Source organism: Armigeres subalbatus, chromosome 3 (assembly GCF_024139115.2).
Source record: "Armigeres subalbatus isolate Guangzhou_Male chromosome 3, GZ_Asu_2, whole genome shotgun sequence".
In the NCBI taxonomy this organism is placed as follows: domain Eukaryota; kingdom Metazoa; phylum Arthropoda; class Insecta; order Diptera; family Culicidae; genus Armigeres; species Armigeres subalbatus.
Window position 1 is genome coordinate 364359921 of NC_085141.1, and position 22122 is coordinate 364382042.

A 22122-nucleotide genomic window follows, 5' to 3' on the forward strand; every position below is an offset into this window, starting at 1 on the left:
TAGTTACGTATTGCTCACAACTTTAAATATTCCAAACTGTTTCATGGCTTACAGTATTTTTATTTCTTAAGTGTTATCAACTACAGTTTTATTTTTAAAAAGTTGAATATATTTCCTTTTGTAAAATTCACCTCATTTTGTAAAATAAGGTGTTTCAAAAGATAAGAGAATGAACATAAAATTGAAATGTAAGTAGAAAAACTACAAAAAATTTGTATTGTATATTTTTATAATTCATTCAATAGCAAAATATTGAGGAATTCGCAACACTGCAAAATATCGTTGCATATACATACGAGTATAATATTGTGCGGATTTTTTGTGAAAATAGTAGTTATTATAGGTACAGGCATGGATTAACTATTTTTAATGTTATTAAAATATGTGCATGGTGGTGAAGGTGTTTTTTAGCTGAATTCTTAAAAGTGTGATATTAATGAAATTTTGATGTCATAAAATGGTTTTCGATTCAAAATTAAGTTAGGTGAGCATAATTTTGTTCATGATTCTTAGTTTGGGTGAGAAATCAATGGCTTTGTACACATTGCCTTGTTACTGATAGGGAACAGATATAAGAACTGTGTTTGAACAATATTAGCCAAGATAACGAACAATATTTAGTGAGTTTAGAAATTCCATATTTTGTAATTTTAACGTCTAAAAGGCGTTTACAATAGATATATGTACAATAGGGAAATTGGCGATCCATAATGAGCTGAGCAACATAACATCGTATGTTCAAGCCCAATCTTCAATCTATGTGTATCATTTAGTTAAAGGTTACCTATTATTGTACATGTTTTAATAATAATTTTGAAATTGCATAACTCTAACGGGGATTTCTATTTGCACAAAATGATCCACATTAACGCGTTGAACTTTACGTAATCATTTTTAACAACTGAATTATTGTTTGAATCAAGAATTCAATAAAAGGAGTGAATAGGTTTTTGTAATCAGATTTAACCATTCAAAATTATATACTTAATGAAACCTTATTGCTTATTAGACTATATTTATTAGAACTCAGTGGAATACGTATTACATTGATTGTGTTTATATTATACATTACATTTCACTGTTCCTACCTATGTGAGCTTTATTGTAGCGGACTAAACTGGTCAATATACTGTGATCCAACACATGCTGTCGATGTACATATTTAAAATTTTGTTATAGGAACCTTGTAGATAAGCTGAATCAGTAAATTAGGTTATATGTCTCTAGATCGGATTTTCTCGATGATCACCTATGTCAACCGGTACCGGTATACTCTATCGTCTCTCCTACTGAATTTTACTTTCTGCAGCATCTACTGTTTTGTGCTATTTATAGAGTTAAAATCATTATCATATCAGGGAAGGGAATTTAATTTCTTTTTGCTCTTTTTCGTTTCAGAGAGCGAGCAAAGGCGCTAAACCTAGGTTATTAGCCAGGCAAGGCTAATACCTTCGCCCCATCCGAGGAAAATCATCGGCAAGGATAATGGAGTGACAAATTTCTTAGCAAAGTCACTCCCAACGTATTTCCACAAATTTTCTATCATTTGCTTATAATGATACCCTAAACCAATACCCCACCCACCATCCAATTCCTTGACATCTATGAGGGCGTCGGTGAGTGCGCTGGCCTCTCGTTAAGTAGATGTCATATCATCATTTCCTTCCTTTCCTAGTAACGGAGAAGATGGCGTCGCAATGATAGCTTTCATGTTTTATCATTTTGATTCTCAATTGATTTCCATTGAATCCCAAATGGAAACATAAGCAAAGGTAAGAAAGGTAAAATGACAACTATCAGTATGCAATCTACGAAACTCCGTTACAACGCAACGCAACGCAACGCAACGCATAAAATTTCAAATTTGCGCAATTTGATGATGATCCATAATTTCAGTAATAAAATCAATAATTTTGGTCATATGATCCATAATTTTGATAATGTGATCCATAATGCTTGGAAAGAAGGCCAATAAAATATTAATTGATCCACACATTTTTTAAATCTATATATCTAATTGATGCGGTGCTGGCCGGGATACGAGCAACCTTAGGGAAGATCGGTAACCAACCCTGGGGAACTATGGTCGTATGCTGACAGGAAGGGGGTGGTCCTCGAGGTGCAAATCTTATTGAGCGTCTGTTCTATGTCAGGATCGGCTCACAACAGCGTCTGTTCTCCATGTTAGGGCGGTGATCGTCCGAGTGCCAGCGAGGGACTCTATGAAACTGTGCACACTGGTCCACCGGAAATAAGGAGGAAATGGTCCTCCGGAAATTTAGGGGTTTGGTGGCCCGCAAGCCAGCCTTTAAAAAATCATAAGCAACGAACAATCAACAAGAGAGTACGGACCGAACCATCGGCGAAGACCACTGCGACGAAAAGGGACTAGCGATTGGAAACTCGGTTCGTGGAACATGCAAATCTTCATCTCATCGGAGCACAGCATACCGCCGATGTGCCTGCGACCGTGGATTCGGCATCGTAGCGCTCGCAGGAGGTTTGTTGAAGGGATCAATGGTGCGAACGTTTAGAGGTAATCATACTATCTACCAGATCTGCGGCAACACATGAGCTGGGAACAGCTTTCATAGTGATGGGCGATATGCAGGCGCGTGATCGGGCGATCAATGAAAGAATGTGCAGGTTGAGGATCAAAGGCCGGTTCTTCAACTTCAGCATAATCAACGTCCATAGCCACACTCCGGAAGCACTGATGATGATAAGGACGCATTCTACGCGCAGCTGGAACGTGAGTACGATAGCTGCTCAAGCCACGACGTCAAAATCATCATAGGAGATTTGAACGCTCAGGTTGGCCAAGAGGAGAGTTTGACCGACTTGGAAAGTTCAGCGCTCACCGGCTGACGAACGAAAACGGCTCACGACTAATTGATTTCGCGCCTCCAAGAATATAACCATTCGTAGCACCCTTCCAACACAGCCTCCCCGTATCGGTACACTTGAGATCACCACTGCAGACAGTATCACAAATCGACCACGTTCTGATTGATGGACGGCACTTCTCCGACATTATCGACATCAGGACATATCGTGCTAACATCGACTCTGACCACTATCTGGTGATGGTTAAACTGCGCCCAAAACTATCCGTCATCAATGTTCGGTAGACGACCGCCGCGGTACGACCCAGAGCGACTGAAGCAACCTGATGTCGCCACTGCATACGCGCAGCATCTCGAGGCAGCGTTGCCGGAAGAGGTGAGCTTGATGGGGCCCTCTGAGGACTGCTGGAGTACAGTTAAGGCCATTAACGACGCAGCGGAGAACAACGTCGGGTATATGGGTCGAAGTCGAGAACGATTGGTTCGACGAAGAGTGCAGACAGATTCTGGAGGAGAAGGACGCAGCGCGGGCGGTCGCGCTGCAGCAAGGTACCCGGCAGAACGTGGAACGTTATAGACGGAAGGAGACAGCAGACCCGCCTTTTCAGGAGAAGAAACGCCGCCTGGAAGAAGGGAGTGCGAGGAGATGGAACAGCTGCTGTTCTCAAGATACACGCAAGTTCTATCAGAAGCTCAACGCATCCCGCAAAGGCCCGTGCCGCGAGCCGAAATGTGCCGGATAAGGATGGGAGCATCTTGACGGACGAACGTGGTGATCGAAAGGTGGAAGCAGCACACGAAGAACATCTGAATGGCGCTGAGAGTACAGGCAGGAAAGTCAAGGCAGCGGAGGAGATGACTAGTCAGTTCAGGACGATGGAAGCCAACCAGCCCCCACCTTGAGGGAAGTTAAGGATGCCATTCAACAGCCAAAGACCAATAAAGCAGCTGGTAAGGATGGTATTGGAGCTGAGCTCATCAAGATGGGCCCGGAAAAGCTGGCCACTTACCTGCACAAACTGATAGTCAGAATCTGGGAAACCGAACAGTACCGGAGGAGGAAGGAAGGGTTATATGCCCCATCTACAAGAAAGGGCAAACTGGAGTGTGAGAACTTTCGAGCGATCACCATCCTAATGCCGCCTACATGGATATCCCAGATCATCTTCCGTCGTCTGTCACCATTAGTGAACGAGTTCGTGGAAGTTACGCCAGCTTCGTTGAGGCCGCTCGACAACGGACCAGATCTTTACTGTACGGCAAATCCTTCAAAATGCCGTGAATACAGGTCCCAACGCACCATCTGTTCGTTGATTTCAAGGCGGCATACGACAGTATAGACGCGTAGAGCTATGGAAAATATGGACGAGAACAGCTTCCTGGGAAGCTTACCGACTGATCAAAGCAACGGTGGATGGTGTCAAAACTGTGAAGATTTCGGCGAAACCCAGGACCATCTTTGGCGTGTGCAAGAAGACGGTGGTGGCGGCGAAGAATGAACCGAGCTCGCCCAACCCACGGCGAACCCAGTATCTCAGAAGGTAGCCAGCCGGAAGGGCTGATGGGCAGGACATGTTGCAAGAATGCCGGACAGCAACCCTGCAAAGATGGTGTTCGCTTCCGATCCGGCAGGTACGAGACGGCGTGGAGCGCAGCGAGCGAGATGGGCAGACCAGGTGCAGAACGACTTGGCGAGCGGGGGGCGTATCCGAGGATGAGAGATGGGCCTCGAACCGTGCATTGTGGCGTCAAATTGTTGATTCAGTGTTATCTGTAGATGTTAACTAAATAAATGAAAATGAAAATGAATGAATATTCAATTGATATGCATGCATAATTGATACGCATCGCCAATAATAGATTTCGTCGTCTAAAATTGCCAATCCAATGCCGTTGCTTTCGTGACTTATTGTGGATTTCATCGAGTGCCTTATACTTAAGCTTGGAATAACTTATGGTGCTATGCAGTACAATAGTTAGTGGAGGAAAAGGCATCAAATTTGAAGGGTCATTTGCTGAAACCCATTCTGCCGAAAGCCATTTGGCCGAATGCCACTAGGCCGAACAGACCATTAGGCCGAAACCCATTTAGCTGAAAGTCATTTGGCCGAAAGGGTCGTTTGGCCGAAAGGATGTTTGGTCGAAACGCTTTGGCCGAAAGGGTCGTGCCGAATTGGTCCTTTGTCCGAAAAGGTCGTTTGACCGAAATGAATGTTTGGCGAATGGGTCGTTTGGCGAAAGGACCGTTTGGCCGAATGTCAGTCTTGAAAAGGGTCAGTTCAATCAAAGGTAATTCTATTTCCGGGATTAAACCAACGACTTGGACGTTAATTTACAATGTTATGAAAACTCATGTGAATATGTACGTTATGGAAGATATTGATTTGAAAATGTATTGAGGTAACCACTTTCCCTTCGATGGGACTCGAACCCATGACCCCACAGTACGCTAGACTGGCTTAACCAGCTAGCTACGAAGGACCTCCGTCGGCCTTCGCAACCTAGCGGCTACTGAACGAGCTCGAGATTCCCAAATTGGACGATAGTCAAATCACTGCAATCCATTTATCAAGCGATACTTCCAAGTGTATTGTAACGTCCACATTAGAGGAGCGTGAGTATTTAGAATGTCTGGCGGTTATACATTCTTCATCAGCAACGGTACCGATCAAGTGAGGTTGTGTGTTATTTGCAGTCGGTCGTCAAGCTCAGACCGAGTGATTTGACTATGCGTCCAATTTGGGAATCTCGAGCTCGTCTAGTAGTGCTAGGTTGCGAAGGCCGACGGAGGTCCTTCGTAGCTTAGTTGCAGAACCACAGTTGAGGATAAACCTGTAAGAATTGAGTCTCTGAGGAAGGTCCCAAACGGACCGAACGTTGGACAAGATTAAATAACAGGTTTTGATTTTGTCAAGACTGAAAAGCCATCTCCGAATCAAGTTACTTTTTGTGGACAAATTCAAAATTTGTCTTCTATCTGGATATTCTGAGCTCCGGGACCATTAGTGGAATTTGGCTCTTACGTTAGAGCAAATGGTATAAAAAGCCTCAGCAGTAGGACGATTTGATTTGGTCACTACCTGAGTGCTCAGAGCTTCCTAGGACCACTTGATACCCATTCGGTTCAATTTGTGTCTCTTGCAATGTTTTTTTCTCACAATGCTATAATAAGGATCTTTGAAGTCGTGGTTCTCTAGGACGGAATTTCACAATTTTTCACTTCTCCGGATGCTCTGAAACTTCTGGAGGCCTCTATTGGCCATCCGGAGTCGATAAGTGTTGATTTTGCTCACATTACGTCAACAATCGATTTATAAAAAATACGAACGACGAACTTGTTCAACTGACCATTTCTCCGGATGTTCCAGAACTTTCGACGAATCACTTTGTGGTTATCCAAAATGAATGAGTCCATGAGGTTATCTCAAAATTTTGCTCATGGCTACAAAAATCAATTTCTAAAAGTCGCAGCTTTAAGACAAATTATCGGAATCGGTAACTCCTTTGAGGGGTTCCAAGCCTTGCGAGCAAAGGCGTAGGATTGCCAATCCGGAGACGGCGAGTTCGATTCTCGGTCCGGTCTAGGATGTTTCGGTTGGAAACTTTCTCGACACCCTGGGCATAGTGTATCCATTGTACTTGCACACAAGATACATACTCATGCAATGGCGGGCATAGAAAGCTTTCAAATAACATGTGGAAATGCTAAAAGAATACTAGTTGAAAAGCAGGCCAAGTTCCAGAGAAATGTAGAGCCATTGAAGAAGAAGAAGAAGAAGAACTCCTTTGGATGATCGGGACTTCGAATGACCACACTGGTCTTCAGGATCAATGGTGGTCCTTGAAAATGATTTTGCTCCATATTGCTATTAAAAAAAAATAACACTGCTCCGGATGCTCCAAATGTCCTCTGGATACCTATTAGTGGTCACCTGGGGCCAATGAGTGAGTGATTAGAAATAGTCGCATCTTACTGCGGCAAAGGGAAGAAGCGACAGTTCTCCGGGTGTTCTAGAACTTTGGAAGACCACTGGGGTCACAGAGATCAATGAGCAGTAAGATAGAAAAACAAATTGAGATGAGAACCAAGGCTTAGATCATTTCAAAATGATTGAAACCCATATTGTTAGGTTTCCGTTGAAAATACTTTGACCTCTCTCGACTTCTCTGGGAACCTGTCTGACGGGTACAAGAAGGCGAGGTGCACAGTGAGGAAGGTGGATCGATCACGTGGAGGACGATTTACCGCGACTGAGAGCTAAATGGAGAAGACTCTGCAGTGTTGTCCCCACTCAGGGTAAAAAATTCTGCTCCTTGATTTTAATCCATCTAAACGATTTTATAGTCTTTACTGTTAAGTAAGTTCAACTAATAGAGGGATATTTGAAATTTCTAAATGTCATGGCAAACTGTAAAATAAAAATTAAAATACACTGGAGGGTATTTTTTGCCCTGAGATTTTTTTTGCACTGAGCATAAGACAACACTGCTCTTATGGCCCTAGCCTGAGAAAATAAAATAAATAAATGATATCCATTATGCTTGTAAGCGGATCGGACTAGTCATCAACACGTCGAAGACGAAGTAGGGTAAATGTACCAGTTGTGGCTATAGACAGTTGTCGCACTAGTGCTTTATATGCCAAATGCCAATCAAATCACCGCAAACCAAGTTCATATCGATAAAGCATATTCATATGATACGATAAAACTTTGATTTCTCCAAAACAAGAAAGCATAATTGTAAAATTGATTTTGCTTATTTTTTGACGTCTGCACCAGTTGTCGCACTAGTGTTCCTATTTGGCCAAGATAAAAATCTCTAAACAATTAGAAAATTCCCATAAGAAAATAGAAAATTGCCAATAAAGAAATCAGGTATGAGCAATAAATAAATATAAAATTTCACAAATAAAAACAAAATTTCCATAAACAATTAAAATTTTCCACAAACAAAAATAAATAAGCACTTATAAAAGCAAAATTGCAATTATAAAGAAGAATTTCCATAAAAAAATTAAATGTTCCACGGAAAAAATAAAATTTCCATAAATAAATCAATATTAGCAATAAAAAAACAAAATTTTCACAAAATAAATATATTTTTCATAACAAAAAAAATTTTCCACGAAATGACTAATAAAAGCAATAAAAATAAGAAAATTTCCATAAAGAAATAGAAAAGCAATCAAACTGTGCTTTTCTCCATATATGACCTCTTCTTTAAAAGCGTTTAAAGTTCATGTAAAATTTCATCAGCTTTATCGCTTTTTTGTATATTTTTATGGAAATTGTCTCATTTTTAATGCTCTTTATTGATTAATTTAGAAAATTTTATTTTTTATGGAAAAATATTTTTTCTGTGTGGAAATTTTGAAATTGTTTATTGCTAATATTGATTTATTTTGGAAATTATTTTTTTCGTGAACATTTTTATTTCTTTAAGGAAAATTCTCGTTCATAATTGCTATTTTTGCTTTAAAAGATCTTATTTATTTTGTTTGTGGAAAATTCTATAGTTTATGGAAATTTTGTTTTATTTGTGGAAATTTTATAATTATTTATTGCTCATACCTGAATTTTTAATGGCAATTTCCTAATTGTTTATGAAAATTTCAATTTTAAATGGAAATTTTATTTGTTGCATTTGGCCAATCCCATAAGAAAACAATGGATTTGCCAAATAAGGAACCAAAATTAAGAATAGTGTACAACTGGTAGTGTTCCATTATGGATTAATCAATTTTGATGATTATAACACATTTTATTGTGGTTTTCACAGCTGTTCTAAGGAGCATGAAATAAAACCTTTCGCTTGATATATAAAGTCCACCCACATGCCTTTTATTATTTAAAAAAATAGTTGATCTTATGTATGGCGACATTGGTACACCACCCTACATGATAGGAAGAGGTTCAAGAGAAGACATGAGCCACCCACCGCGAGTTGGCATCGGTGGTGACGAAATCGAGTGGTAGAAGAATTTGTGTACTTGGCTATGACTGCCGAAAATGATACCAGCAGAGAAATTCGAAGACGATAGTGGCTGGAAATACATACTTTGACTCCGCAAGACGCTCCGATCGAATAGAGTTCGCCGCCGTACCAAACTGACAATCTACAAATCTACGGACACGAGACCGGACGATGCTCGTGGAGGACCAACGCGCACTCGGAGTTTTCGAAAGGAAAGTGCTGCGTACCATCTATGGTGGGGTGCAGATGTCGGACGGTACGTGGAGGAGGCGAATGAACCACGAGTTGCATCAGCCGTTGGGAGAACCATCCATCGTTCACACCGCGAAATCGGACGACTGCGGACGGGCCACGTAGCCAGAATGTCGGACAATAACCCGGTGAAAATGGTTCTCGACAACGATCCGACGGGCACAAGAAGGCGAGTGTAGCGGGCAAGGTGGATCGATCAGGTGGAAGAACTGCGGACCCTCCGTAGACTGCGTGGCTGGCGACGGCAGCCATGACCGAGCCGAATGGAGAAGACTTAATACCGCACAGGCCACTTCGGCCTTAGTCTGAATAAATAATAAAATTATGCTTGGAATCCATTGTAAAGTTTTTCCCACGGGAACTCGTCCTGGAACGAAGTCTCTAAGCTGCAGTGGCCCTAAAACAGAAAGAACGATCTGGTGATGAAGTTCGATACCCATATTGTTGGGTTCCATTGAAAATGCGTATGACCTCTCTCGACCTCTCTAAAACCTGTTCTAAATGGCCACTCAAATGTTCACACGTTCTATGGGCCCAATATAATCATAACGTCAACCTACTGTGGAAATTTGAAGATTGATACCGAAATCCAAGTCAGCATTACCAAATCAGGACATGTCCCCTGAAATCTGGAAATCAAGAATTTTAAAAACAAAATACTCACGGCATCCGGATCGAGTCCCTCGTCGGTAGCCTGCGACTTGTCGCCCCCACCGCCGAGACCGCCCCCGATTCCCCCGCTCAGTCCAAACGTGTTGGACGTCTGTGTACCGCCGCCACCAATCGCGGCCGAGTATCCGTTCGGCCGCTGACGGGGCTGCGGCGCGGTAGCCTGCCACTCTCGCCACAGCCACGACAAACCATCGAGAATGGGTCGCGTCGATCGTAGCGGCGGTCCCTCCGGAGGTCGAGCCGGCCGCGGTCTTGGTCGAGCCGTGGTAATGATCGGCAGCACCGTCTGGAGCTGTGGGCTGTTGCCGCGGGGTGATATTTTCGCCAGAATCTCCTCCAGGTTGGCATTGGTGTTCGCGGGGCCGATGCCGCGTTGCTTCAGGACAGTTGCGAGGATGGCTTCGTTAGTTTTGCCGTACAGTTCTGGAGAATCGTCCGAAACAGCGGGACTAGAGTTGTGCTGTTGCTGTTGGCGGAGCAGCAGTTGCTGGAGCGCAACCGGGTCCACCGGGGGAGGACGGCGAGTTGTGGTTGTTGTGGTGGTGGTTGTGGTTGTGGTTGATGTAGTGGAGGGTTTGGAGGCAGGAGAAAGTTGATTTGTAAGGTTCGGAAGGTCCTTACTGGTTATGGGGCGTCCCAAAAGGGTAGATAACAGACGTAGATCATTATTGTACGACTGGAGTTCTCTGTCGAGTTGCTTTTTGGTCTGCTCCACCTCGACAGCCGAAAGTGTTGTTGTTCGTTGATGGTACACCATTGACTTGGTTGCTAAGGGAAATACTTTTTGGATCACGATTGATCGCTAACTGGAGGATTCGGTTCGCCAGTGAACTATCAACTAATGGGTTCGGTGTAGCGAAATTTGGAAGCTTGCGCTGAAAAGTAAAATGCGGTAAAAATCATTGTTCGATGCATGTTCTCGAACACTTACCACATCGTTCAAGAAGTCTGGATCATCCTTATCGACAATCACTGTACTCAAAGGATGAGTCGTAGTTGGCCGTGGGGTAGTTGACGTTGTGGTGGTTGTAGTTGTTGGCTTAGGTGTAGTAGTTGTCGTAGTTGTAGTAGTGGTGGTTGTTTTTGGTTTTGGTTTCTTTGTAGTTCTCCGAGTGGTTGGGCCTCCGTTGAGGAAGTTTGCCAATTGACGCTATGTTAAAAAATAAAGAACCTGACGAAATATAACTATCTAGAAATTTCGTTTGCGAACTTACCAAGAATGCTAAGTCGTCTGCGTCCGAGTGGGTTGTAGTTCTGGGCCGCTGGGTGGTCGGAACTGCAACTGAGTTCTGATTGAGACGACTTTTTTCGGATTTTGAACGAGGGGTGGTTCGTTCGGTTGTCGTGGTGCTGGAAGTTGTTGTAGTTGTAGGTCGCGGAGTGGTCGTTGTGGTCGTTGTCGTCGTAGTAGTGGTTGGAGGAGTCGTGCTGGTTGTTGTAGTTGGTTCAGTAGTTGTTGTGGTAGTGGTTGAGCTTCTAGCAGCGGTAGTTGTTTGAGTGACTGCTTTAGTTGCCGCGATATCTCTCTGATTAGCGGCAAGGAACTGTTGAAGAAGTTTCAGATTTGATTCGAGCTGATCAACTTGAGAGCTTCTTCTGGGCGGTTTGGTTGTTGTCACAATAGAAGAACTTCTGAATGTCGTACTGGGAGCAACAGTGGTTGAAGTCGTTGTCGACGTGGTGGTCGTAGTCGGTCCAGGAGTCGTACTAGTTGTGGATGTTGTTGTAGCAGGCTCTGTGGTTGTGGACGTTGTGGACATTTCAGTGACAGGAAGTAACGTAGAAGTTATAAAATTGTTAAGTTCTGAAACTTCCTTCTTTGTAGATTGATCGCTTGCTTTTACACCAGAAGAGATACGCAGTTCAACGTCACTTGGAATTTGGGTGGGTAGCTCAGGTTGTGAAGTGGAAACAATACGCTCCAGTGTCGCCTCCGTAGTCGGCAGAGATTTGCTCTTAAACTCGATGATGTTATCTGGCACTGTGTTATCGGCAATCGCAACGTCCTCCGTACTCGAGACAATCGCAACAGTTTCTTCACTATCCGTCGTAGGTTTCCAACGATAAATCAAATCCGGAGCATTCGGTCGGTTGATTCGAACTTCTTCCGTGGGATTCTTTGTCTAAAAGTATTCAAAACTTAGAAACAGTAACACTATCAAAAATACAAATGATCATACCGTGATGTCACTATCCAGCGAAATCTTAGTCGGTCCATCTGTCTTCTTTGAGCTGCTTCCACTCTTAGAGTTACGACTCATCGCCAAACTGAACACATTATCCGACTTAACCTTCGTGTCCAGTTGATTGTCCTCGTTATACTTTCTCAATAGCTCAATGATCGCGGTAGTTCCCTGCAGGCCCCAAGATATAAAAAAGAAAATTAGTTGAAACAATCCGAACCAGGTAATGCTATCTGTGAATGCAGATCTGTAATCTAATAGAAGCGGTTATGTTAGACAAACATTTTTTCAACGTTAAAACTTGATCGGTGATCGATGTGAGTGCGGAAGCGGGATGCTTTGATAGTTTTAGTGTTCGCATGCGGTCAATGTGGATGAAAGTGTGGTTTAACGACGACGATTGTCTACAAAGGGTGCATTTTTTGAGGCATGCGTTGGTCCCAAACTTCTTTGACATGGCTGCAACTGTTGCGTAAAGCATTCTACTGTAAGACGCGTGCATGAGCAAACATGATTTTCCGTATGTACCGTAGTTTCGTTCGGAATGGTAGTGGTAGAGCTAGTGGTTGTTCTATTTGGGAACGCAGTTGTGGTAGTGGTGGTAGCAGCAGTAGTAGTAGTGGTGGTAGCAGCGGTAGTGGTAGTAGTTTCCTGTGCAATCGTAGAAGGTTCCTTATAGATTGAACTATTTGGATCCCGTAGCTGGCGGGGATCTATGTCGGTAATTTCTACGCGGCCACGTTGCCGAGGGCGATCCGGAACGATCGTACCATTTGGATATCGGCGAACAACGGTACCGTTCGGGTAGATACCGTAAACGACACGAGGGTTTTCGGTGGTGCTTGTCGGCTCATCGTCCCCGCCAATGATTCGTCGGATGACTGTGTTGTTCGGAAGGATACCGTACACAACTATTCCACGTGATCGAGGCTTTTGCGTGGTTAGTTCTGTGGTGCGAGAGGCACTTGCGGCCAAAGACGGTGCGCTAGTGATGGCGGTAGCGGTGCTAGTGGTGCTGGTGGTGGTGGAACTCTGTGCGACCCCCGCAATTGGAGGGCGCACTGCAAATCTTGGGTGGTACTCGGGGGAAGTTTCGGACGTTAGGATTTGGGGTGTTACAATGTAAGGGGACCGAGAAGGAACAGCCGTTGTGGCTCTGAAGGAATTTTGAAACGATTCGGTAGTCCTACTTACGGTCATTGGGGCCGATGTCACGATCGTGGTGATGGTCGTCTGTTCCGACTCCGTAGTTGTCGTTGGTGGCTCGACGGTCGTCGTAGGTGATGCAGTCGTCGGTAGTTCGGTATGAGTCAGTGGTGGTGATTTAGTAACGTTAGTGAAAGCGAGCGATTCCGAGACACTTTCTGAATCCGGTTTGTTAGAAAGCATAGCACTACTTTTGTCGGTGGTGGTGGTGAGGGAGGCGATGACAGCTGTATTGATGGATTTGGCGGTGATGAAGGATGTGGTTTCAATGGGACTAGGAGTAGCAGTGCTAGGCATAAAAGTGTATTCTGGCTCGACTGGCGTGGTAGATGGCGCATGCTGTGCTTCCAAACTTTCACTACGAGTATCCAAAGCAAACGACGAAGTCGTTGGAGTCGTTTGAACCGTAGTCGATGGGACCGAGGGAGTCGTGGTTGGATAGGTTGCAAGTTCGGCGCTTTCGGTTAGTGGCATGTTAGTGAGCGACTTCGTTAGCATGCTCTCGGTAGCAGCAGTAATCATGGTAGTTGTAGGTTCCTCAACAGTGACCGTAGTAGGAGCAGTGGTGGTTTCTGGGAATTTAGGGTTCTGAGAGAAAGGAGAAATGTCGTTCAACAAGGGATCGCTAGCACTGATTGCTAAGGAACTTTCAGTTGAGGTAAGGATTGGGAGTTCGTATTCTTCGGATTCCAGGAATCTCGGTCGGAAAAGACTTTCCAAATCGTTGGTGTTAATGAGTTCACCCGTTTCGGATAACATGCTTGATTCGGAGAATGCGCTGTCCACCACCGCCGTAGTGGGCAAAACGCTAGTGCTTCCCTCAGCAGTAATATTATTTACAATAGTGGTATTATCGGTTGGATCGCTAGTATTTACAGACGCTGCGGTCAACGCGATGGGCATTGCTGAAGTGCTACCAACTTCCAGTACCTTGGCCGTGGGTTTTCGCAAAGTGCTTGGCTTGGGCGTGGTTGTGGTGGTAGTGGTGGTAGTCGTTGTGGTGGTTGTGGTCGTAGTAGTTGTCGTCGTAGTGCTAGAAGAAGAGGAAGGTGCTGGTGCATCGGTGCTAGAAGACAAAAAAGGTAAACTTTCTGTTGGCTGCGAGAGGATCTCCGAGAGGGCACTAAAGATCGAAACGGTCACCGACGGTACATAGTTCGGCGTGTCAACATCGATACGACTTTGAGTCAGTCCAGCGGCCACCGGTTCCACATCCCGCTCGCTTCCACTATCATTGCCATCGTCGTCCCAGGGAGCCATCCGCTGCCGGGTAGGACGACTTTGGTCCAGCAGCAACCCTCCTCCTTCTTCATCGTCTTGCAGTTCTCTTTCCTCTCCGTCGTCGACATCTATTTCGTTAGCGTTTGCTGCCGCACTGGAAGGGAAGGTGCTGTTGCTGGCGATGGTGCTGATGGTTTTGGTGGTATAGGCGGTGGAAGCGTTAGCAGTCGATAGCAAAGAGTGGCCTTCAAGTCTAACCTTTGCCTGAAAGGAATGCAGGTAAGTCGGTATTGATCGATTTAGAGAAACGAGAATATTGACTATATACAATGTAGATCTCCGCTAAGAGAAGCGTGTGTATAGTTCGTCATTTGAGCCTGAATCAAATTACCGACGCTCAAATTAGTTTGTGTGTATGCAAGTGTGTGTTTGTGTTCAAGCGATTGTGTGCTTCAAATTATTCAAATTGTTTTAGAAGTGAAGATAATATTCTGAAGAAGAGTGGCTAAGACGAAGACAGAGAGCAGGAAATTTAGGACGCGGAAAAACAGCAGTTTCCTGTGATGAAGGTTCAAAGAGCAGATAGAGGTGGATGCTCGAATCCTCATATTTTGAGCAAAGTTCTACTTGCAAACTGCACTACAGCAGCTACACTACCGACGAATGGCAGACCAGGTCACATGTATTGAGATATACCGGCGGCGCGGCAGCACAGATAATTATAATAAAAAAAAGTTTTTCTTGTTAGTCCTTTCCTTCTACTTGCCATGTGTGCCGTCAGTATGTTGCCACAGGCAAAGGTTAACCCTCGCTGACGTTTATATTCCGAAGAATTTCTAATACACAATCAATATCGTTTCTCGAAAAAATTTTGAACAATTGTTTTTAGATATTCCAAACATTGCCATGAATAAAATTTTTTGTATGAATTTCCAAAGACTAAAATAAAAACTCCCCTTAAAAAAAATAAAAATTTTCCATAAAAATATGAAATTGTTAATAAATACATCAGGGTATGAGGAATATATAAATATAATATTTCCAAATAATGCAATATTTCCAATTAAGAATTTTCCACAAAACAAAAATAAATTAGCACTTTTAAAAGCAAAAATTGCAATTATAAAAGAAGAAAAAAATCAATACAGAGCAATAAAAAATATGAAAGAAATGTCAAAAAAAGCAATAAAACATTGTTCCATAGATGACCAATTCTTTAAAAGCGTTTAAAGTTCATGGAAAATGTTATCAATGTTGTTGGTTGTTGGCTGTTGGTTAAGATCTGTTTTTTGTTATGATTTGTTTTTGACGTGAACTACGTGTAAGGTACCCACCAGAGTAAACGCAACGTGCGATGAGACACGACGCGACTCACGTAAAAGAATAATAATTATTGTTAATAAACTGTCAAACTGTCACCCTAAGGGAAAGCTCGGATACAGGGAACAAAAAAATCGCAATTGGGGACCGTCACGATTTCAAACGCCTTTATCTTTCGATGGATTTTCAAGATTTATATAACCAATTCACAAACTTTCCACCAATTTGCTAATCGTATTAAAACTATTGATTATCAACGTCAAGCTATTTAAAATTTAAATTCTTTCACGTCCGGTAAAAATTTCAGAACCAACCAATCCCGTTCATGCATCCCTAACACAGATATCAGATAAGGTACGCACCCTTTGGTCCATCGCTTCATTTCTTTGTGCATAAAAAGAACCGTGTCTTGCACACGCGTGTCATTTTCGCTCGATATTTCACGGCCATCGGACCGCTCCGCTGGATCGTGGACCGCCTGGAAGCGGTCCCAGTAACAACAACGGCTCGGTGGCGTTGGGGGTAGAAATATTTTCTCATCATTGACGTCTATGTCGGTCGTGGCAGCAGCAACAGCGCGTCGAGATTTCACGCAGCGTGTACCAGCTGGCGATCATAGGAAAGAATTATCGGACGGCGGTCAAGTGGTACAAATAAAATGAATTGGTTTCTTGTCATGATCACCTTTATACACAGGAGAGAATTTGTTTTACCGAAAATATTCAACAAAGTGAAAGTGAAAATTCATCCAACAATGACGGCCGTCGGCGGTGTTTGCTGCAGAAAACTCATCGTCAGTAGGAAAAGCCCTAAAGTGAAATCTTTGCTCGCATATTACTAATTGCAATGGCGCACAAATTCAAAAATCAGTCCAGGACGATTACTATACAAAGAAGAGGGTTTGACTTGCCTGCTAAATGGCCAGCGGATTTTTTTACAGCCACCACCGCCGACGGCAGCTCTGATCAAGATGAATACACCACTAGGTGTTCCAATGTGCCAAACTCACGATTCAGCCATCTTGGATTTTAGTATGGGAGAACCAGCTGGTTTGTTTTCGTTTTGCACTGAAAATGAATTTTTCACCCCCGCCTTCTTCTCTTCCACAAACTAAGCACATTGCAACACCTAGCTGTGTATTCATCTTGGCTCTGATGCTGCACCCCCCGACGCCATAGTCGCCACTTTCAATTTGAAGAAAATTTGTCTTCAATCGAATCTTTCCGTTGCAAATGAGGGTTTTCGGGGAAAACAACTTTCTTATCCAATTAAACTTTCTACCTTTAAATGGCTATTGACGCTACCGCGGCGAATAAATTGTTTGCAGCAACCACCGCCGACGGCCATCATTGATTCTGTTTGGATCGATAATGCCGATATCATTGTCATTTAACTGCATATCACTTTAAAGAAAAGAAGCACCTTTTTATGCTTCTTGAGACCTTGTTGAGCATTTAGCAAACCAACCGATTGTCCGATTTATGCGAGAATATTTCACATATCATTTTTTTCTTAGTGCACTATTATACAGTAATATCCCGATTTAGTGACCATGGGTGATTATAGGAAATCTTGACAAAATCGGGTCGAAAACGTGATAAAATCGGGGGTGGACAAAATCGGGGAATGACACAATCGGGTCAATACTGTATACAAAAGCAAGTTCAATTAAGAGAAATTTTCACCACATTACTAAGCACAATCTCATGTTGTCTATGTCTATGTCTATGCGACGGCCATCGGCAGGTAGATGCGACAGAAAATTATACACAAGGATGCGCCTTTCCAAATATTAACCACAATCTAGCAATAAAATATCACTTTCCAATGCAAAATGGTTACAAACGCTAACGCGGCGATTAAATTCACTGCAGAAGCCACCGCCGACGGCCATCACTGACGCTACCATAACTGTCATCAATTTTTTTGTTCCTAAAAATTATTCATCACACATCCATTGTCTTCCATTTAACGCAACACGCTCCAGCGACTGCCACTGATGCCAATGCAGGGATCACTCTCCGTAGAATCTCTAACAAACTGGCTCGCGTGTGCGAAAGCTGCTTTCTTTTATTTAAAACTGTGAGCCCATTAGCCCCGCCCCTTTGTTAATTGTAATGGGTGCAAATTTTATGTGCACTCATTACGAATAACGAAGGGGCGGGAACTGTTTTGTTCGAGATTTCACAGAGGGCGGTCCAACGCCAATGGTGTTCTCTCGCGCAATTGGCGTAATTCCTGCAGATCCGGTTTGCTGTAAATAATCGTGCTACCGTCGTCAGCAACATCATCAAGATTTCGAAATTAATCCAACAATAATGGCCGTCGGCGGTGGCTTCTGCAGGAATCTCGTCATCGGTGGGAGCAGTACTAAAGCGAAATTTTCTCGCAAACTGATAGTGATTGCAAAGGTGCACTTAATCAGTCCTTTTCTTTTCAGGACCATAATTTTTTGAAGGTTTTGTGTGCCGTATTAAAAATTGCCGCACAAATGAAATTTTCTCGCGAAATTCTTACTTTCGTTTTGCTGCTGTTAGTGGCTGAAAAGGAGCATTGAGAGAAACGTTTACCAGAGGCGGCCGTCGACGGGTAGTTCCTGCAAGAGAATTATTCATAAATAAGGCGTCTGCAGCAAATTGCCTGTAGTCGGTGACAGCAGAATTGTGCAAGCGCAATTTTCTCTCTAATTTTTCATTCGATGCCGACAGTTGATTCAAAAACATTAGATTGCTAATGTTGTTCCTGTTCGCGTGACCAACATCCAGTTTGTTTAGACCTAGCAGCCAAAGTACCGGTACAACAAATGTCAAACCGATGTGGGTGATGAAACCCAATATGCACTTGAGGCTGATGATGCTGATGACGATCGCACGATGATTTTTAGCAGAATTGCAAACGCGGGAAAGCAGCTTTCTGAATTAACTCGAAACTATGTCTTCGCCGGTAGTGATCCAAATAACATTGTCGGCGGTAGTTGAATAAAATGTTTATGCTGAGAACAGATTACGATCTGTTTGTAGTGTAAATATTCTACACTTTATGTAGTTTTTGGTCAATATTTGCGATTGTGTCAAGTATACCTAATATTTACATGGTATTACGATTCTCATTGCACTAAGATGTTTAACGTAGTTTACGTCGAGTGGTCTTGTCTTGTACACAGCACTTCTGATTTTTTTTAAAGACGTATTTTTCACTTTTTGTTCTGACTGTTTTTCTTTTGGCTACGCTACGCCACCAGGAACCACCATTTTATCGGTCGGTTGCTTTTTTCGTTCTTCAGCCGCAACTACATATCTTGAGTTCGATCAATAGTAAGCAATCACGGTTGAGGCGAAAAAATGCTTGATCCGAGGCATGTCTACTTTACTCGTGGAAACTATTTCTTTTTGTTCTGTGGGATACAACCACAGAAACTGCAAATAGGGCACCAACCGATGTCGGTGTTTCATAATTCGGGTCTGGTATCTGGAATGCTGAGCCCCATATACGATGCAATAGAAAATCGAAAATCAATTGAAATTTGAGAGCGTCGATGGAGGAGGTTCGATCGCACACAGGGCCGGATTTAGCTGGAAGGATCCCCAGGGCCGACAGCTTGTTGGTAAATAATATTTGTGGGGCCCAGGGCCACAAACACACCCATAAATCCGGCCCATTCGAACATATTAGACCAGACGTTGAGAAGATTGTGATATGCAACGCAGGTGAGCTGAAAACTGACTACTCCAACACAAAGACAAACACCCCTGTTGCTTATCCTGTGGGGTTTTGATAGTGTTAGGAAGTAGATAAAGACGTAATGGGTGGTAAGGATTTTGGAAGATTGATTCCTGATAAAGACTTGAAATGATCGCCCTTTGGAGAAATTCCGAACAAAAGCCAGTGTGTTACCCCATTCGTTGAAATGCTACAGTACTAGTGGTGTCCATGACCGATTGAACGCCTTCCAGATGTCAAGGGATACCAAATCAGCGTCTCCTTGTCCGACGAAGTTGGTCTTGGCTCCGTACTCCGTACCCAGTCGAATCTTCCGTCGGCTACGAGTTTCTCGCATAGACGACGAATAACTAGCCTCTCGACAGCCTTGGAGACGCAAAAGGTTAGCGAGATAGGGCGACATTTCGAGGCATCCCGAGTGGTTCGCTATCCTCCAGTATTGAGGTTGATTCGTCACGCATCTGAATCGATTTGGCCAAAAGATATTTTAGTTACTAGATAAAGATTGTCGCTTCAGTTCCCTTTGTTCTGCTGTCCGAAACATGTGTGGTACATACCTGTCAAATCGTATGGATTTCCCTTCTTTGACATTTAGCTCCCCTATCCTCGCCAGCAAAAGATGTTCCGGACAGCGACGACAGCGACAATCTTTATCTAGTAACTAAAATATCTTTTATTTGGTCCGACCAAGCTCAGTTGACCAAATCCAAGAATAGGGCTTAAGGTGAAGGTTGGTGGAGTACATAAATATGGTTTGATTGTATTTGTGAGATGAACTCATTTCGCATATAGCAATAGTATTGGTGTACCATTAATTTAACACTAATATTGAGAAACAGATGAACTGTCAAACAATGTTTACATTTTCTTCAAGGATCAATTCACCTTAGTGCTGTCTCTAACTTTCTTGTTTGATTTACATTTAAACTTTTATTCCGGATTAGTTATTGTTTTTTGTTAGTTTCAGGCAAGAATGAGAGGATTGAAGAAAATATTAACTATATTAACGTTGATGACTAAGATTTGTTCACCTACTGCCGTTGCAAGCATAGCTGTGCCATATTGATTTGAGTTTCAATACAATATGGGACAGTTATGTTTGTGGCAACAGGATAATACGGATAATACAGACCTATTTTATTAGATTTGTGCTGGTAAATAATGAGCTCATACGTTACAGTTACTGTGATATGCAGCTTACAATCATAAGAATATGAAGAATCAAACAAACCAACAAGGAAATATCAATCTCATTAGGTTGAGTAAGTTGGCTTCGTTGATGTGCGGTTAGAGACGTCAATTGCCTAGACGCAAGGGCTACTGCAGGTGTGGAGTTCGATTTGCGCCTCGGTAAAGAGTTTGCTTTTCATGATACGAAAAATTTCAACTGGTGCACTGGGAGTTGTGTAAATTTTCTGTCAGTTGTCTCATGCGAGGCATTTAAGTGTTCAGTCTGTGTACGATCTCTGGTCAAAGACGGTGATTCCTTTTCTTTTAAATGATTGACTTTATTTTAATACGATGTATTTTTTCCTTCCCTTCAGGTATCTTTATTTTCACTCTTTTAACAAGCTTTTATTTATTTATACTTTAACATCGAAACCATTCGCAAACACAGATCTTGAAATGTAATTTTCGAAGAACTCTGCAATTTTTCCTGATATTTTCGTCTCCAAATAAAACCTCGTCATATCCAATCTCATGTAAAGTGTAGTCAGAATAGTTGTTTGGATCAATGAGCACAACCCAGCATTTTTGTGCTTTACATACATGCATCATAGTTTGAGCTTCTATGCCAGTATTTTTGTCGATTGTCAGTTTCTCTGGTGTATTTTTAATTGGCATTTTTTTTCTTCACTTTTCGCTGGTCTTTTTTCAAAAGAAGCACCGTTGAACCATCTTTGGATACAGCTATAGAATGTGAAATATAAGATCCAATTAGAAAAAAAGAGAAATCATCAGCGATGTATTGGCTCTTACCGTCAAGTACACAACACAGATAATTATGACACGAGTCAACGTGCATCCGACTTCCCCCATTTCGATGGAGTGTCGGTCTCTCAAGGATCGCAGCAAGAGGCCGATAATATGACGATTACTTTTAAGAAAATTCCAAGTTCTGGTTTGCAATATAAAATCACATTTTTTGCTTTTTGTACACTCTCTCGAAGCTATTATTTCTGATACATATTTAGATAATATTCGCCCGAACGCGAATTCTTCCATTTGAGGCATTGTCACTTCGGTTTGTAATAATTGCTTTGAAGATTCACTCAGCTGAAAATTAAATTAAATTAATGATTTCGTGTGTGTTACTTCTACGTGAAAGTTAAACGATTTACAATGATATGGAAATGCTAATATCATCTTCCAAACTTGGACGTACATGTTCATGATAGCATTAGAGGCGAAAGTATAGAATTGATAGTTCCGTTAGGATACGGCAGGCATGAAGAATGTTTTTATAGAAGTCGATTTGAAAGCGAGCGGAGGGCAATATTTGTGATGGCATATATCGCGACCTTCCTTCTGCCAAGCTCCCGTATGAAGGGGAGGGAAGAATATCAGTGTGGAAGCTGATATATCTCCACTGGCAAAGGAAGGTGGTTTGACTTGCTCATATGCCATCGCGTGCGGAAGGATTTGCTATCGACGAGTACTGTCTCCAAATTTCTAATATGACATCAGCATTTAGTCGAATAGGATTTTTATTGCACAGTTCTGTT

General features: G+C 42.7%; 1 protein-coding gene and 1 pseudogene across 1 annotated transcript; one reads left to right on the plus strand and one right to left on the minus strand.

The window, feature by feature from the left end:
* Positions 1 to 22122, plus strand: part of LOC134222868 (mucin-2-like) — a 552473-nt pseudogene that overhangs the window by 265261 nt on the left and 265090 nt on the right.
* On the minus strand, positions 9397 to 19799 carry LOC134221389 (mucin-2-like). The gene is given in 8 exon segments (XM_062700581.1): positions 9397 to 9471; positions 9739 to 10480; positions 10482 to 10621; positions 10678 to 10896; positions 10961 to 11869; positions 11927 to 12100; positions 12458 to 14698; positions 19596 to 19799. Coding segments are annotated over 8 exon segments (4704 nt in total).